We start from the raw sequence: 19,852 nt of genomic DNA, 5'->3' as shown, positions 1-19,852 counted from the left end.
GTTTCAAGCTGTACCTAGTTAACAATACAAAGTTTGTATTTGTTGGCCTCTGTGTTGTCATCTATAGTCTCGCCATAGTGCAATTGAAGATGGTAAGATGCACACAACACGGGGAGGTATTGAAGAGGGATTCATCAAATGTATAGACATAAAACAAGGGTATTTAACTTAAACGAGGGAACAAATACCAAAACTATTACTAAAACGAATACTATTTTTTAATTCCATGTCACCTCTGGGACTCCATCGTTGAGTTCGGGTTTCGGTGATGTGGTGATCATTTGAATCTCCATTCTTTTACTGGCTGTTCACAAATTTAATGCGTAAAACTTGGTTTCAATATATTTATTTTGATATTTTCTTAGGCTTTTTTATATAATATTTTATTAAAGAATGAGTACCAGAAACAACAGGCATGTATTGACTCAAATAAGAATGCTCCCTCCAGGTGAAGAAATCATGTTTCACCTGGGATTAATGGGGTTGTACAAAATCTGGTATTTTATGCAGCTGGCACTCTTGTGAAAGTGGGAGGCAAGGTGCATCAAATCTACGGATGTCGCATGGTTATTTATCATTGCTTTAAAGAACATAAACAACATATCTAAATAACTAGTTAATCTAGCTAATTTAACTAGCTCTAAAAGTTGTAAATGCTAGCTGTCTGGATATGCCCCCGCCTACCCTTTAATTCAACAAAGGCCTAACAATGGAAGGAAGTATCTCTGGAAAAATTGGCAAAAAAGCATTCCTCAAATCACTTTTAGCATTTGAGGAAGACCCAAAATGTATATTAATGAAAAGTCTCCCCCATCCACAACTTTTCACCATTTTGTTTAGAAAATAGGGGCAAGTTAAAGCTAAAATTGGGGTGGTTAGGTACTATAAATTGTTACCACAGACTGACTCAAATGATCTGCAGATTGACTGAGAAACACTTGTATCTAAGTATATATTTTTTTAAGGTGGTAATATTTGGTGTAATTCATCCCTGTTTTATTGTTTCTCTTTTTGTTTGATTGGCTGTGTCCCATTAGTTGGCTTGGCGTATTATAACCTGGTGTACGATTGGGTCAAAGCTGCTGTCATGTTTGGGGTCATCAACACAGTGTCCAGACTGGACCACCTTGACCCACCTCAACCCCCAAAATGCATCACCATGCTATATGTGTTTGCTGAAACGTGTGTACACAGTAATACATCTCCTAACATTAATAAATAATCTTAATGTTCATTTATGTGATATTAAGTTCTCCCATATTTTGTCTCCCTTGTAGTCACTTTGACAGAGGAATCAATGACTGGCTCTGCAAGTAAGTGTTTTAATCAGAAAAACTAATGTTTCAGATGCTAAATACTACACTGTTCCTCTACTAAAAGTGTGCAGATATTTAAAATTAACTGTACACAAAAGTATTCAGATAAAAACTTGGGGCCTCGTGTATAAAAGATTGCACAGCTTACATACCAGAAGATGGCGTACGGCCAAAACTTGAAAAGTACCTACACACAGAAATATTCACATGTATAAAACCGGTCATACGCCAGGTCCTGCACACGTTTCCTTTATAAATCACAATCAATGTGAGATTGATTGCATGTGAACAAGCCACTGACCCCGCCTTGCCTCCTCCCATAAATGAATATGCAGGTGGCCTATAAATGCACCCCTGAGGTAATTTCTTTGTCTGAATTAAAATGGCTAAACACGCGACAAAAAAACTTTTCACAGAGATTTCTGTGAGATTGAGGTTCTAACAACAGAGGTGTTTGGCGGCCTGTCATCAGGTATTAGCAACAAAAGAAAGTCGTCAGAGTGGAAAACTATCACTAGGGCCATAAATGCTGTGCGTTCAGAGAACCGGACCATGGCAGAAATTAAGAAGAAATGGTCCGATGTAAAACTCGACATTAAGAAACATGCCTCCTGTGCGTCATGGATATTGACATGCATTTTCGGAGTGATTTTGTCGTTCGTTTTCAACATAGACTTATATATTAATAGACACAGCTAGATTTTTCTATGAAAAGTGCTCAGTGGCGCAGTGAGGCAAGCGAGAGCGCGAAATGGACCACGCCATCTTTCCAGACTGACTCGTCCGGTCTTGCGCAGAAGCTTGTTCCTAGCTCCGAAACTCGTGCATGCTTGCAACTAGCTGTACACGTCATACTTTGCGACAACCAGTCGCGAGCTTGTGAGCTGGAGCTAAAGGCCGAATTATACTACTCCGTTACGGACGGACGGAGTCGGACGGATTGATTGAATTTATTGTACTCCGAAGGCTGTGGGTGCTGAAAACAATTCACCGGCAGAAGAGTAGGTGGCGCAACGTTTTTTTGTAAGTCATCATCGAGTGTTTATTTACCTAGGTTATCGAGAAGTCGGAGCAAATGTACAAATTAGCCATTTCATCAATAAAATACGCACATTTTCAGCAACTACGCTGCCCATTTCTCGTCACATTTTAATTCAGATGCTGATTCACATGTACTGTTTAGCTGAAATATGAATTGTAAAAACTTACAGCAATGGCGGTCAAAGGATTCTGTTTGTCCTGTTTATCACGGCAACCCCGCCCCTGACGCAAGCGGTTCTTAATACGGACCAATCACAGCCAAGGGGTATCCGTAAAATGACGGACGGACGGATAGTCAGGAAAATCAGGAGGTGCACGTAGAGCTCTCCGAGGGGCTCGGAGAGGGCGTTCATTGACGGAGAAGGCGTTCCCTGTCTCCGTCAAAACGCAGAAGTATAAATCGGCTTTAAGGCATTGCAGAAAACTGTCAGAATGTGGTACGAGTCCGAAGAAGCAGATACATGTGAACTTTACAAAAATCAATACTATTAGTACTGTAGTATTATACGTGCAGGGCCTATACGTTCTTCTTTTTGCTTCATGTTTTTAGTTTGACTGCTTAAGTATTGTGTCGGATTAAAGAAACTGTAAACTTGAATATCTGGCTCAGTCGTTGTTCTAGCTCAGCAAAGCAAGCTAAACTATAGAGGGTACAATTTCTGGGGAAATTGTAGGGTGTGCTTGCTTGCGTCGGTTGCGGGTGGGTCCGTCCCCTTAAGTTTTTCCTTCTAGTGATATTTTCAAGCATTTAGCCTAACGTTACTCATATTGCATAATTCATTACTAGTAAGAACACCCTTTGAAACAAGCGAACCCCCTTTGAAACAAGCTACTGTAACAACAATGTCACTGGCAATAGTTCAGATGGAATCGCAATTCAAACAGTACCGTCTGCAAACTGAAAATATGCCCCCCAAAACGTAAGTTTGACATGGAAATGACTAATTCAAAAGAAGGTTGCTAGAGGCAAGCTGGCTGCTGTTGCCACACTTCACTGATTGTTTGAAAGCGCCGGAAATGAGGACAGTAGGCTACTACACATTGTCTATGCTACACACTGCCAGTGGGCGACCGAGTCTGACTCTGAGGCTAAAACAAAACGCTCTCAAACCAAACAACATCATTCTCAGACAAAACGCTCTCAAACTAAACAGCGTCATTCTCAGACAAAACGCTCTCAAACCAAACGCCATCATTCTCAGACAAAAGGCTCTCAAACCAAACGGCGTCATTCTCAGACAAAACGCTCTCAAACTAAACGGCGTCATTCTCAGACAAAACGCTCTCAAACTAAATGGCGTCATTCTCAGACAAAACGCTCTCAAACCAAACGACATAATTCTCAGACAAAACGCTCTCAAACTAAACGGCGTCATTCCCAGACAAAACACTCTCAAACTAAACGACGTCATTCTCAGACAAAACGCTCTCAAACCAAACGACATCATTCTCAGACAAAACGCTCTCAAACTAAACGGCGTCATTCTCAGACAAAACGCTCTCAAACTAAACGGCGTCACTCTCAGACAAAACGCTCTCAAACTAAACGGCGTCATTCCCAGACAAAACACTCTCAAACTAAACGGCGTCATTCTCAGACAAAACGCTCTCAAACCAAACGACATAATTCTCAGACAAAACGCCCTCAAACTAAACTTTGTCAGAATTTTTTTTGGTCAAAGCTAGCTAGATGAGGGAGCTGTTGACTAGCTTTCTGAATTAGCTCAAGTAACAGCTTTTAAAGTGAATACCATGGTGTTGTTTCTGTTAACTGGTACAGCAAGAAAACTTACTTTTGATATAATACGAAATAGTTGTTTTCTGCAAGCTAGTTCACTCGTGTAAACCCATGTGTAGTCCTCTGGTTCCCATGGATACTACAAACAAACTTTGCTAAAGAATCATAAACGTCATCAACATGAGGACAGTAGGCTACTACACATTGTCTATGCTACACACTGCCAGTGGGCGACCGAGTCTGACTCTGAGGCTAACGTCAAAACAAGATGCGGTCTCACTCAAATTAAAAATGATATTATAAAACTTACGTTTTACACAAATCACAAAAATATGCTGACCCGCTGGCTGTCTTCGCAATCGCCATATCTTTAGCTAAAGGATTTGAGTGAGGCTGCGTCTTGTTTTGACGTTAGCCTCCGAGTCAGACTCGGTCACCCACTGGCAGTGTGTACTGTCTTCAAAGGGGTCATTGATTGCAGAACCGAATTTACCTTGTCACAGAGAATGATGGCATTTGGTTTGAGAGCGTTTTGTCTGAGAATGACAGAGGTTTTTCTGAGACTGAAGCCGTTTCGCCTGAGTCTGACGACTTTTGGTATGAGACTTGACGCCTTTTCGTTTGAGTCTGACACTTGAGTCTGAGATCTGAGGATGTCCTAAAATGAACACCGTACCTTGGTAAAATGGTTTGCGCAAATGTGTCGAGGGTTGAACTGCACATGGATCTTCTACGCTACGGTATAGACCAGTGGTTCTCAACCTTTTTTGCTCCATGACCCAACAACAAATAATAATCAGCATGAATCATCAGGCCAATAATTTAACAATTGTATTATTATAATTACTACCACTACTACTAGGCTTAATACTATACCACTGTTTTACTGTGAAAACACATGCAACTGTTTAACAGTCAGGATCAGTAATGCAATCATGGACTTAGGCCTATATGCTCAACTTCTTTGAGAAATCATGGACTTAAGCCATACATTTTCAACTTTCTTAATAGGAAATTATGAATTTACATGTTCAACTTCTTAAGGAGAATCCATGGACTTACACATTCACCTTTTTAGTCAGAGATGGACTTACATGTTCCACTTATCACAGGACATTTTCTAAATGAGAAATCATAGACTTATATGTACAACTTTTTATTGAGAAAGCATTAACAACATGTTGGCTTGACTTTTTTAAATCTGTTTATTAGGTTTTACAGGTTTCTTCTCTTCTTCTTCATAAAGTTCATAACATTCATAGATAAATATAAATATTAGGCTTGACTTTTTAATGAGAAATCTGGGGCTGTTTCTTTTTTACAAGTCTGTCAACATTTGGGGTGATTGAAGACAGTGCAATTCGAAGATCATGTTCAACGTTCAGTTTGTTTCTGCTTTTGTTCTTAAGCAGTGTGAGAGCAGAAAATCCAACTTTGCATAAAAAAGTGGTGCTGAAAGGCAAAAGAACTCTGATTGCATGGTGAGCAAGGGTAGGATACTCATGCGCAACACTGCACCAAAACTGAGGGAGAGTCAACTCTAAGAACTTATTTTGCAGGCCACGATCACACGATAGGTCCACCAGTTGAGATTCCTCTTCTGATGATAAAGTCACCGTCTCCACGTCAATTCCAAAAGGTTCCCTTATCCAATATTTGTCCGGCACCTTCTGCTCTGGAAAATAATCACAAAAGCGCACATGCAGCTTTTCCAAATGCGCTTGCATGACCCTTTTCAGCTCCGATCTGTCAGTAGGCCTATCCGTCAGGTTTTCTACCTCTTGACTCACGTTCGTGAACATGTCCAATCTGTCGCTGGAAACATGCTTGGTCCACAGACTCAACTTTTTCTTGAAGGAGTCGATTTTGTCCATCTGTTCAAATCTGTTATGCCCCCTGCCTTGTAATGACACATTCAAAGTGTTCAAATGATCAAAAATGTCAGCAAGATATGAGAGACGTGTAATCCACTGGTCATCGTTAAAAAAGTCCGCCAGTTGTGCGTTTCTTAGCTAGAAATGCTGCCAGTTCGTTTCTGAGTTCGTAAACTCTGGATAACACTTTGCCCCTGGATAACCAGCGGACCTCGGCATGATACAGCAATTGTTCGTAATCGCTCCCCATCTCTTTGCAGAAGGCTTGAAAACACCTTGCATTCTTTGCGCTAAGCTTGATGTAATTCACAACTCTCACAACCTCTTTCAATGTTCCGTGAAGCTCCGGTAACATGTCTTTAGCAGCTAATGCTTCCCTATGTAAAAAGCAGTGATTCCACATAGTGTTTGGTGCAGCTACATCCAAAATTCTTTTGACAACCCCTGAATGTTTTCCTGTCATCGAGGCTGCCCCATCCGTTGTCACACCAACACACTTTGACCAGGAGAGCCCCACTGAGTTTAGGTATGTGTCCATTGCAGAAAAAATTTCTGCTGCAGTTGTTGATGTTGGCAAATCTGCATTAAATAAGAACTGCTCTTCAAAGTCACCATTCTGCACATACCGCACACAAACCAAGAGAATGGAACGGCTTGCCACGTCTGTGGATTCATCCAGTTGTAAGGCGAAATAGTCACAAGCGCAGAGACGTTCAGTGAGCTGCTGCTCAACATCATTGGACATGTCACATATCCTCCTATGAACAGTGTCATTTGACAGGGGAATTGTCTTCAATTTTGCTGCTTCTTTTTCACCTATGAGTGCAGTGCACATATCGATGGCACAGGGGAGGATAAGCTCTTCTGCAACCGTATGGGCCTTTTTGCATTTAGCTAGCCGGTAGGAGAACAGATAGGATGCACGTAGTGCCTGCTCCTGAACAGTGATGGCACGTTCAAATGTTTTTTGGGAAGGTTTTGGCTCATTGAAAAAATCAAAATCTTTGTATTTATAACTGGCGTGCTTTGTTATCAAATGTCTCTGTAATTTAGAAGGCTTCAGGCTTTCGTTAGCTAGCAGCTCGTTGCATAGCACACACAACGGTTTTTGCTCACCATTCTTCAAGCAATATGTGAAACCATATTTAAGAAATGCCGGGTCGTACACCCGTATATATTTCTTCTTCGGTTCTCCAAAAGAAGACGTATCTGAGCTGGTACTAGGTTTACACTCTGATTTTGTTTTGCCTGTTAGAAATTTCTCCATTTTATTTTGTCTATTCTACTTCTACTTTTCTCCGGTCATGTCAGTGTCATCTGCAAAATCATTGCGCAGTCCAGTGACGTTTTGCATGTTGCTACATTTGAAATATCTGCATTAAAATTGGATTGGCTGAATGTTCGAACATGTTATTGTTAGATAGGCCTACATACAGAACCAGTGCCGGCTTATGTAATTTAATGTCGCGACCCTTTCAGAAACTCCCCAAATTTGGGTCGCGACCCAAGGGTTGAGAGCCGCTGGTATAGACAAACATCATGCCTGTCTAGTCAATGTTAGCTAGACTGTAGCTCATCTGCTTTTTATTAACGCTGATTTACAAGGACTGCAAGAACAGCTAGATAGCGAAAACACTGTAAACTAGTTTAGCTTGCTAACGCAAGAGCATAGGTAGAATGTGTGATGATTTAGCCTAGTTTATTGGCAATGGGGCTAACGTTATTTCATGTTCCTGACTGTTTCATTCAAATAAATAAAACGTGTTGTCATGTAATACTACAATTCTGCATGTTTGTCCAGATGTATTTTTCAGTAAGAGTTGAATCATACAGTAGTTTGTTTGCTAAGCTGTAGTGCTAACGTTACACACCTGGCGATCCTGTTGGCTTCGACAACAGAGGTGGAAACAAGTAACGTAATAATTTCAAATGATATCTAGTCAATCTGTTGAAAACAGTGTTGTGTAGACACAATAGATTTATTTGTACGTTTATATTTCAAGTTTCCACCTTGTTTCAGTGAGTGTTGGTAGTGTTGAGTCTTTGCTCCGCAGCTTCATTCTTGGTAAACCAACCAATCAGCGTGCAGCTCATGTATAGACCTTTTTTGGAACGTAAACAATAACAGATCAGTTTAGAACGTTACGGTGCGTTTACACTGCAGCGACGCGATGCGAGTGACGACATGTTTTCCATCCATTTTCAATGGAGCCAGGCGAATCGCTTGTGTGGTGCATTGTGGGTAGCGACACGACGGAGTTGAGATTTTCTCAACTTTATGCAAATGAGGAGCGATTTTCGCTAGCGATGGCCAATTGCAGTGTTTTCTTGTTTCTCGTAACGTAGCAACCATGGTAAACATTTCTAGCTTTCAGTTTTTAAGATGGAGGAGAAACTAATCGCCTGTGTGGCTGCATGTCCAGTCCTTTACGATACGTCTCTGTATTTGTACAAAGACATTAATAAAAAGAATGAGGCCAGGCGCAGGTTTGCCGACGTTGTCGGTGCTCCTGGTGGGATTTTTGTACTTTCAAATTCAGTCTCTCGTCACATTAGTTACGTAACTTTGCTCTGGTAACTAGCTAGTTACAGTAGTGAAAGACGCCATGAAGTCACGGCAACGTCACAAAATCACGTTGCCAGTCCGTAACCGCGACGTTGTGGCAACGTTATTTTCCAATGTTGCCAGTCTGTAACCGCGACCTCCTAGCAAAGTTGTTTTGTGACGTTGCCAGTCCTTAACTGCAATGTTAATTAAGTAACCTATATTTCTCAATTCTACTGCTTATATTGGGGCGGTTCATATGCAGACCTCATTTGCCCAAAATGCTACTTGTTCTTGTATAATAGGCTACATGGTAGCCAACTTTAGGAGGACTATGTTTGTGTGATGTGTAGCCTAACTCAAGCTAATCATAAACAAGGCAGCATTTCCATGTAACATTCAGTCATTTTATTTCAAACATAGTACCAAACAGTGAATTAAAATCTTCTGCAGTCCCCGCTACAGGTCCTGTCTGTTGGCCCTGACAATGAAGCACAAAATAAGTTAGTGTTCTATCAACATAATTGCACGTGTGAAAGGGGCTATACAAGTCAAAAATCACATCTAAAATAATATACATAATTTTAAAAAAATTATGGGATTCTATTTTTTTGTCACATAGCCATGTGAAAGGTTGGATATGGAAGCTGCAATCATGATTCATTCACCTGGCTTGTTTTGAATGGGCTGCCGGGGCGTGTTTGAGTGTCTCCGCTATGAGGAGCTCCACAGCCTTCTCTCCCAGTCCCGTCTTCCACTTCATCACAGCGTCTGCAATTAGAAGTCATGAACTTATTGTCAGCACCAATTTGAACATTGAACTTTGCGTATAAGCCATAGTTCATGACATCTCCAACCACCTACCACTCTCTTTCGGAACTCCAGCACCTTAAGGCGCTCCTCAAGGTCTTGTTCAGCCTGTGTTTGGGCCACCTGTAGGTCCATCACTGGCACCTCTTCAGTGTGTCTGCCCTGTAGTTGCCTGAATAGGAGAGCCTCTCGCTGGTTCTCCTACAATGTCTCCATCTTCCGGAGCATAGCCTGTAATGTGTCTGTAATTAAGGACAAGTAAAAGAAAGTTTACAAGAGTTTGCATGATTGGTATACACTATGGTTCTTCTATATTAGCTGTAACATTGATGTACATGACAAATGTTACCTTGAATGGTCTTTGCCCAAGATGGTACAGCTGAATGGGGTATACAAAGCATTAGTATGACAACATTTGTTGTTTTGACAAATATGTTTCCCCCCACGATCAGAACAACTTAGGTATGCCTTACAATGAGTTGGCAATGGTTTGAGTATTTTTTTTTTGAGTGTCTTATATTTGCACTTGCCTGGCTGCCAGCTGTTTTCTGGGCCCCTTATGGGTTCTCCTCCACCAGACCACAGTTGACACCTAGGGGTATGGCATCTGGTGATGCAAAAGTTTTAAGTCATGCTTTTGCTTCATAACATAGCCTTTAGGGTTGCCATGGCTCATACAATTATTGTCACTGTTATAAACGGTCATTCATTACTTTACCATAATTTCCAAGGGACACAGTGCTAGTGATGGTGGTAGGATCAGTTGCGCCGCACATATGTGATCGTTCGAAAGCACGGCCCCACAGCATAGCGTCGCACATGTGTGATTCTGAACATTCCAACCGACTATTTTCCGATAGACAAAAACTATATGACAAACGCTGTAGTATGGCTTCAAAATGTACAATTAGTAGGCTAACAAGTAACACTAGCAAGTAGTAACATTGGTTCGAGTATTATGCTAGGTTGCTAGGTAACAGAAGCTAATTAAAGCTACCTAGCTTCCGTTTTGGAAAAATAACTTGTGGAAGCGTCGTAAATATTTAGAACTCACGTATCTAAAGGTTAAAACGAATAAACTTACCCAAAAACAGATCTCATGTACAAATTGGAAGAATTAGTGACATGATACTTTTATAGACGCCATTGCTGTGCATGCCATGACCGACTGCCACGCGCTAGCTCCACAGTCTTGGAAAATTCTGGGCTAAATAAACTATTTTGGGACAAGGTTTTCTAACAGTTTAACCCTCGACCATACACTGGGTTCGTGTATGGTCGAGGGTTAAAAAAACAGGTGGATATGAGAGTTAGCCATAGCCTAGGACTACGCATGCAGTGTCAGATCCACAACCGAGTTCTCTACTGAAGTATATGTATTGTTCAGGTGAGGTCCCAATTGCCTGTTGCGCAAATTCATTTCAGTAACATAGGCCTGAGCCAGGACGCATCGCTACTGATGCTAGGCATGATTGGAAATACCCTTCCATGATAAGTTATGGCACCCCAAACCACATTTTTAAGGGACTGACCCAGATAGCAAACTTAATTGAAACTACGCTTTATCAACATTTCGCTTTCAACGCTAATTTCATTGAACCAACGTCAGACTCTGATGTTGACCTATCATCATTTTGCACCCTTATTGGGTGTGCTTTGCCTTCGGCAAGGGCACAACCTTTGTTCTCTCACATATATATTATTGGCTGTGCTCAAGCCTTCGGCGAGAGCACAACCTTTGTTCTCTCACATATATATTATTATTATTATTATTCTTTTTGCCCCCCTAAAACTCAGTCAATATTTGGCCTACATAGACAACGTAGGTGTCAAAAGTTTCGTCTTGGTAGCGATTGAGTTGCTTCTATTGGAATTTACGTTCCGTTGCATGGTTTAGGCTTAAGTTACGTTTTTGTGGCGAAAAGTGAAGCTAACGGTGGCTAATTTGCTAGCCACAGTCACTGACGTTACTAACGTCACTGCGTCACTAACGTCACGAAAACACGCGTGACTACCTTTGGCAGAACATTCGTTTCGCATCTGTTAACTTGGGGGATAGCTAGGCTAACTATAGCTTTACTGCAAGGCAGCTGCAGAAACGCCACAAGAAAAGAGGCCAGGGTGATAACTATTTACTCATTTTACTTTGTGATATGACACACAATTGTGATGTGAAATGTACAATATAAGCTGATATTATTAAGGAAGTACATCTACTTTCGGAAACAGTAGTCTACTATTTCACTGAAGTATTAGCATCATGACATTAGCCTGTGTTGCCTGGGCAACACATACTACAGTGGTCTATGATGTATCTGTTTTCAATCGTTAAAATAAACATTCCTCACATATACATTTTCGTTGTATGATTTATTCTGACATTAGTAAACGATTTGTTGGTGAAATTACCATGACCTGTGGTTTCAAACCAGTGTAGCTCACTGCAACGCTGTAGCCTACCCGAGACACTAGTGTGAGTAGCTAACAAAAACTCCTCAGCTGTTCAAGTCAAACGGCGACAGAACATGTTCGGCACTCCCCTTACTCAAAAGTCTTTCAATAGTTGAAACAATCTGACTACTAACCCTATCTAGCCGGACCATTCAAATATGGGTCGAAAAAGACCCATAAGACCCGTCTTAACATCTTTGCCGTCCAATCACCGATTTTATTTCTGAAAACTGCCAGATACTCATGGCAAGTTAAGCTCAAAGTACATATCATTGGTTAAGGGGTTACTGGGAGGGGAAAATAAATGTATCGTCTGCAACGGCAGCCATTGTTTTTCGAGGCGGAGCCAGAGCGGAGACCATGGGAGATTGCCTACAGTGTTAGATTTACAGCTTCGAATTGAAATCTGAGACGATATTCTGAGTAAAGACAAGTTTATTAATATGTGTTGTCAATATTGTCAATTAAAAGTCTAAACTTTTTACTTACGAAGAATTTGTTTGTGGGAGTGACGCGAGTTTTTTCAGGAAAAAACTCGCGTCCTGCCGTGTCCGGCAGGACAGGCAGTAATGACGTTAGTAGCACTGTTTAGCCTCGATTTGAGCAGATTTCTAAAAAACTTAGAAAAACAACATTAACTAGCTAGATTATATACACTGTAAGCTAAATGTACATGCCTTGTTTGGCCAATTCGGTCGATTGTGGAAGAAACTCCAACGTTTTTTAGTTATCGAGAGGAGTATCCAGCCATAGCGCTAGCTACTTTTGGGGCAGAGAAATTTCGGTTTCCCCATGTTTCCACGTGTTTCCATGTAGTCACTAGAATGGTCATAACTTTTAATCAAAATATGATATTTCTAATCTGTCTTCTGTTCTACATTGCCCACAGATTTGTGGATATTCCACCTGCTCAAAGTTTTCCTCCATCTTGTAATTAAAGTGGTTAAAAATGAAGTTGTCTGATGAGGTATGGTGGATGGAGAAGTTTTTGTAAAAAATGGTAACCTTGATAAAATATGATTTGCCTTAAGTAATCATATATTTATTCACATCATAAAAGTCCCCTAGTTCTGTTCTTCAATATGGTGTCAACAGTTAAGGTGTATGATTTAATATGAAAATTCATAAAATTTGCATATTAATATGAATATCATATTTCAACAGCATATGGAATGTTTGGAATGTTGGCTTAGGCAGGAAAAGGCTAACCTGAACTTCATTGCCACAGCCTAAACTTTGTCAATCTGTTCATGAAAATAATTAATTTCAGCCTAAACCGTACAACGGAACGTTAAATCGAATTCAACCAACGCAATCGCTACCAAGACGAACACAGCAGTAGTCTAGTACTGTACTGTAGTAGTAGAATTTACCGGGGCAGCTTCTCCACACAGGGCTATATCGCATTTTGCGTTGTTACTGACAATGATCGCTACCAGTGAGCTTTTTATGAATGAGCGATTTTCCACTAAATAAATGTCAAGTTTATTTACGTTTTTGGGGGCATATTTTCAGTTAGCAGATGGTACTGTTTGAATCGCGATTCTATCTTCTGCCGGTAAAGTCGTAGAATAATCTTCAAAGGGGGTTCTTTATTAATGAATGAATGCAATATGAGTAGGCTAAATGCCTGAAAATATCACGAGAAGGGACAACTTAAAAGGACGTTTAAGTCATCCAGATTAGGTCAATTTTTACACCGGTCTGCCAAATGTATTCGTTTTGATTCAGCCTGTCAGCTGCCTCTTGCAGGGGAAATGAGAAGACATCATATTTCATTCTACACTTCACTCGTATTTTGAGTTGTAAATGAGCAGCAAAAAAAAGATGCTTTTAAATCTATGTAATCTTTATAAATAATAAGTAGGCCCGATGCATTTTTATATAAAATATACAGACCCCTGTGCAACCGACGCAAGCAAGCACACCCTACAATTTCCCCAGAAATTGTATCCTCTCTAGTTTAATATTGAAACAACGTTGAAAAACCAACGCGACTCTAACGGTATTTCCACCAATATTACTATTGAAACAACGTTGAAAAACCAACCAAAATCAACGCTATTCTAACGGTATTTCCACCAATATTACTATTGAAACAACGTTAAAAGATCAACAAGCTATTCTTTACAGCAGCAACCCAGTCATCTCGTCAGTAGCGGTTAGAACCAAAACTGTACTGTACTGTAGCGAGTGGTACGTGACAGTGGAGCGAGTGGTACGTGACAGTAGCTAGTGGTACATGCCAGTGCCTCCACTGGCACGTGACAGTGGCTAGTGGTACGTGCCAGTGCCTCCACTGGTACGTGACAGTAGCTAGTGATACATGCCAGTGCCTCAACTGGCACCTAGTGGTACGTGCCAGTGGAGCTAGTGGTACGTGACAGAAGCTAGTGGTACATGCCAGTGCCTCCGCTGGTACATGACAGTAGCTAGTGGTACGTGACAGCGCCTCCACTGGTACATGACAATTACTGTTCTGTTGATAGTGGTATGCAAGTGTGTCGTGGCAGTTGCATTGGGTGTCTTGCAGCTTTTGTTTACTGTCGTGTAACTGCCCCGCGGCCGTTTGAAATCCAAATTGGTCACGTACCACTCGCTCCACTGGCACGTACCACTAGCCACTGTCACGTACCACTCGCTCCACTGGCACGTACCACTAGCTACAGTACAGTACAGTTTCGGTTCTAATTGCCTCTCCATCTCGTTGTCCCGTTTTTATAGGAAATGTAAACTTGTTGACAACTTGTTCTTCCCCAATCTCGACGAACAGCCAAACACAGCAACAATTGACATTGTTTAAAAAAACAACGTTTTTTTGCCACAGTAACTTGCTCACTTATGCTTCTAAATTAGCTGACTTCCATCAAAACAATCATTCGCGTGTCTGAAACCGGAAGCTTTCAAGGGCCAAACTTGACCAATGAAAATTCTAGAATGTTCATCAAAAAATGTCTATATATTCATGAGCACACCATAAAAGGAGAAAACCAAGCGTTTTTTCCTGGGAAAATTTCACTGAATGTATAAGGGGGCATAGAACAGCACCCGGGCCATTTTCAGCCCAACCAATGTTACATACCCTATTCGGAGACCTTAAGGAACAGTGTGAAATACCCCCAAAACCCAGTCAATCACCCCTTTCAATGCCACAGCTAAACTATGTCAAAAGAAACGTTCTCATTTCCGGCGCTAATGTCAAACTTATTTACGTTTTTGGGGGCATATTTTTGTATCCACCACCTGGCTGTCTTCACAATAGTCATATCGTCATAACATTGCCCTCCTTCTCTTTTTTGGTTTAGAATTGACCGAACTATAAAATTACGAAAATACTACTATGACGCTTTCTAGCATGGCTGCCGCCTAAGACTAGGCGGTCTCACGGGCGACCCGCAATGCTCAAATTACAAAGATTTTCACGACCTAAATTAAAAATCCGAGATGGCAGTTCCACTCAATCGCTTTCTCAACAAAGTCTAATGGTTGGAATTTTTGGGGGTGGTGCTTTTCACTCTTAATCTAAGCTCCAACTTGCGTGCTAGAACGTCTATCACGTTGTATCCATGCGTCATTGCTAACGTGTTCTGACGTTGTGACGTAGGCTAGCACTGAGTACCCTTTGTTGACAGAAGGCATTTTTTGATAGCCTGGCTCTGCCCTTCTTTGACTTCCGCTCAATTTGGATTTTGCTTCTGTACTAGGTCTGGGATTTCAGTGCATCAGAAAAAAAAAAATTGTAGGTCCAATCAGCGAACAGAGGGAGTGGCTGAGAACGATGACGTTGATGTCGTACACTAGTTTGAGTTGTAGTTCAGTAATGGCGGCGGAGAAAGATACGAGCGAAGCTATTCTGCGGTTGTGGCAACGCTGCCGAATATCCATAAGTTAAAGCCGGAGCAAGAACAATCCTTGCTGAGTTTTGTTGGTGGTCATGATGTTGTGGCCCTCCTCCCCACAGGGTTGGGTAAAGTTTGATTTTCCAGCTACGGCAGCTAACTCCGTGGTGAAGGACTTGGCTAAGGCGAACGCTAGAGATTGGTTATGGCAGATCAGAGTGGCTCTGGGCAGATCCAATAGTTTTAAACTTTAACAGAGTACCCGCCTTCAAGGAAGTTAACGCTTGTCAATGGAGCGATCCCAGACCCTCAGTAGTACTTTAGGAAGTATACTTCATAAACTAAAAGTGCGCTACACAGGCTACTTTACAGTATTCAAAAGTAAACTTCAAATACACTATAAGTGTACTTTAAAGTGTACTAAATGACCTAAAAAGTGGGCCAATTCAGTTTACTTAGTACAAAAATAGTATAGAAATAAGTACACTGCTAGTATAGTTTCGGTACCATGACAATAGTATACTTATTATACTTACAAATTAAACTTGAAGTATACTTATCTTTTGTAAGGGACATCTAGCCAGCGGATCATGTATGTCAAAGTGGTATTTGTACAGAACACCGTACTGTAGGCGTGAATAATGCATGCATGGTCATCATCGTCGTCCATCTTTAGTTGAAGCGAAGCTAGAGAGAGGACGGGATCATCATCGTTTCCCCAACGGGTAACCGAGGATTTACCACGGATAGTCTAATTTTCTTATTCTCATCAGTTCAATATGTTCAACATTGATAGAAAATCAACTTAAAAGCCTACATAGGCTACAACATTTAGCCTAATGTATTAAACGATGATGAACAATGATTTGATACACGCCACATTAAACGTAGCCTATGGCTAGCCTAGTTTGTGATTTCAAATGTTTAGGCATCAGGGATAGGCCTATCTCAATCTAAATTATCCGAGTATAATTATCATAGCTATATAGTTGTTAACAGTAGTCTACAATTTCAAAACAAACCTAAATCCATAGGCTACATCTACAGTTAGGTCCATAAGTATTTGGACATTGACACAATTTTCAGCATTTTGGCTCTGTATACCACCACAATGGATTTGAAATGAAACAATCAAGATGTGCTTTAAGTGCAGACTTTCAGCTTTAATTTCAGGGTATTTACATCCAAATCAGGTGAACGGTGTAGGAATTACAACACATTTTATATGTGGCCCCCCCCTTTTTAAGGGACCAAAAATAATTGGACAAACTAACATAATCATAAATCTAATTGTCACTTTTAATACTTGGTTGCAAATCCTTTGCAGTCAATGACAGCCTGAAGTCTGGAACCCATAGACATCACCAGACGCTGGGTTTCGTCCCTGGTGATGCTCTGCCAGGCCTCTACTGCAACTGTCTTCAGTTCCTGCTTGTTCTTGGGGCATTTTACCTTCAGTTTTGTCTTTAGCAAGTGAAATGCATGCTCAATTGGATTTAGGTCAGGTGATTGACTTGGCCATTGCAGAACATTCCACTTCTTTGCCTTAAAAAAGTCTTTGGTTGCTTTCGCAGTATGCTTCGGGTCATTGTCCATCTGCACTGTGAAGCGCCGTCCTATGAGTTCTGAAGCATTTGGCTGAATCTGAGCAGATAAAATTGACCGAAACACTTCAGAATTCATCCTACTGCTTTTGTCAGCAGTCATATCATCGATAAATACAAGGGAACCAGTTCCATTGGCAGCCATACATGCCCACGCCATAACACTACCTCCACCATGCTTCACTGATGAGGTGGTATGCTTTGGATCATGAGTTCCTTCCCTTCTCCATACTCTTCTCTTCCCATCATTCTGGTACAAGTTGATCTTGGTCTCATCTGTCCATAGGATTTTGTTCCAGAACTGTACAGGCTCTTTTAGATGTTTTTTGGCAAACTCTAATCTGGTCTTCCTGTTTTTGAGACTCACCAATGGTTTACATGTTGTGGTGAACCCTCTGTATTTACTCTGGTGAAGTCTTCTCTTAATTGTTGACTTTGACACAGATACGCCTACCTCCTGGAGAGTGTTCTTGATCTGGCCAACTTGTGAAGGGGTTTTTCTTCACCAGGGAAAGAATTCTTCTGTCATCCACCACAGTTGTTTTCTGTGGTCTTCCGGGTCTTTTGGTGTTGCTGAGCTCACCAGTGCGTTCTTTCTTTTTAAGAATGTACCAAACAGTTGATTTGGCCACACCTAATGTTTTTGCTATCTCTCTGATAGGTTTGTTTTGATTTTTCAGCCTAACGATGGCTTGCTTCACTGATGGTGACAGCTCTTTGGACTTCATAGTGAGAGTTGACAGCAACAGATTCCAAACACAAATACCATACTTGAAATGAACTCTAGACCTTTTATCTGCTCCTTGTCAATGAAATAACGAACTCCCTTTATGAGAGAATAACATACACCTGGCCATGGAACAGCTGAGCAGCCAATTGTCCAATTACTTTTGGTCCCTTAAAAAGGGGGGGGCCACATATAAAATGTATTGTAATTCCTACACCGTTCATCTGATTTGGATGTAAATACCCTGAAATTAAAGCTGAAAGTCTGCACTTAAAGCAAATCTTGATTGTTTCATTTCAAATCCATTGTGGTGGTATACAGAGCCAAAATGATGAAAATTGTGTCAATGTCCAAATACTTATGGACCTAACTGTATATCCTCCATTTTCCCGACACAACCATGTTAAAAAGTTAGGCTACTGGGTAATGTATTGATTGATTGTAGGCTATATATTTAAAAAAATGTAAAAAAAAAGTACATTTACATGTGTTTAGAGGTTGTCTGTTTTTTAATCAACGAAGGAAAGGTCAAAAAAAGGACCTCGACCTACGTAGCCTATCTTTCACGTCAATAATGGCGTGTCGTTTCATTTTGATGAAGCGGTGGATGAGGGAGCTGTCATCGTACAAGGCTTAAAGGGAACGTTCTTTCTGGAAGAAGTCACGTGGCCGTGTGCATTGCTTTTGCCGTGGTGGATTGTATGATCCATGTTTTACCTCTGTTCAGACACTTAATTTAAGATGACATCAAAATAATAATTCATAGTGCAGGGTTGCCAATGTTGTCGTTGTCCCTGGTGAGTTTTTTATACTTAAATAATAAGATCATGCTACATCTAACCAGCGGATCATTTCTTGCAAGTGTGTCAAAGTGGTATTTTTACAGACTGTATTAACACCGTAGGCTTGAATAATAACCGAAGGCGTGAAGCTAGAGAGAGGATGCAATGGGAAATTTCCAACATAAGCTAGATCTACTGCTTCAAATTGAAAACGGTGACCAGATTTTGATTAAAGACAAGTTCCTTAACCTCTGTTGTCAATATCGCCAATAAAAAGTAAATATTCTTCAGTTACAAAGCATTTGTTTGTAGCTAGGTACTGATAGTTATTAGACCGTATGTGACCTGGTTTTGCCGTTCTATTAGCAGCCATGACAGTAGTCACTAGAATGGCCATAACTAACAAAAGATCAAATATCGAATCTGTCCGCTGTTCTACATTGCCCACATAATTACGTATATTTCATTCCAAGACTCTGCCGAAACCATAGATATCCTTTATGTTATGGAGGACTAAAAGTGCCACAATGAATTAAATAAATACACCATTAAATAAATAAATACACCATTAAATAATTACTTAAATGTGTCATTAATTAATTAAAATAGACATTAAATACATAAATGTGTTCTTAAATGTGTCATGAACTAATTAAAATAACAATTACTTTAATGTAAAATACATATATAATTATTTCACTATTTAAGTATTTCATGCTACATTTCATGCTACATTTCACAACGAGTTGTGTTGCAGTGCTTCATTAATTGTGTTATCTGTCAAACTCGCCCATCAAAGTCAGTGGGTGGGGCTAGCGCGAATCTAGTCTGATCCATTGCGTTGGTCTGAAGTATAGTGCCTGGATAGAGACGATGGAGGATCTTCATGAACTTTCTAGGGAGTTGGTGAGAGACATTTTAGACATAGCTGACAATGTGGAAGCAGGACCTGCTGACCCAGAGCATGTAGCAAGTAAAGCAGAGGAACTTCTTGAAGTTATTGGGTGTGCTCACGGCTTCGGCGAGCACAACCATTGTTCTCTCACATATATATTTGGGTGTGCTTTGCCTTCGGCAAGGGCACAACCTTTGTTCTCTCACATATATATTATTATTGGGTGTGCT

The 19,852-nt window shown here is 40.7% G+C and overlaps 1 protein-coding gene and 1 long non-coding RNA gene across 2 annotated transcripts in view; one reads left to right on the top strand and one right to left on the bottom strand.

Moving 5' to 3' along the window:
• Positions 1-19,852, top strand: part of hhatlb (hedgehog acyltransferase like, b) — a 128,350-nt gene that overhangs the window by 55,655 nt on the left and 52,843 nt on the right. The window contains exons 8-9 of the mRNA XM_067251825.1: positions 1,038-1,182; positions 1,278-1,313. Of these exons, the coding sequence (XP_067107926.1) occupies positions 1,038-1,182; positions 1,278-1,313 (181 nt within the window). The remainder of the gene's footprint in view (positions 1-1,037; positions 1,183-1,277; positions 1,314-19,852) is intronic.
• LOC136958064 (uncharacterized) lies at positions 9,441-9,958 on the bottom strand. The gene is made up of 3 exons (XR_010878350.1): positions 9,855-9,958; positions 9,674-9,703; positions 9,441-9,566 (listed from the first exon to the last, which is right to left on the bottom strand). It is a non-coding gene; the product is annotated as an uncharacterized lncRNA (long non-coding RNA).

Source organism: Osmerus mordax, chromosome 15 (genome assembly GCF_038355195.1).
Source record: "Osmerus mordax isolate fOsmMor3 chromosome 15, fOsmMor3.pri, whole genome shotgun sequence".
Classification (NCBI taxonomy): Eukaryota; Metazoa; Chordata; class Actinopteri; order Osmeriformes; family Osmeridae; genus Osmerus; species Osmerus mordax.
This window is presented reverse-complemented; position numbering and strand designations above follow the sequence as displayed.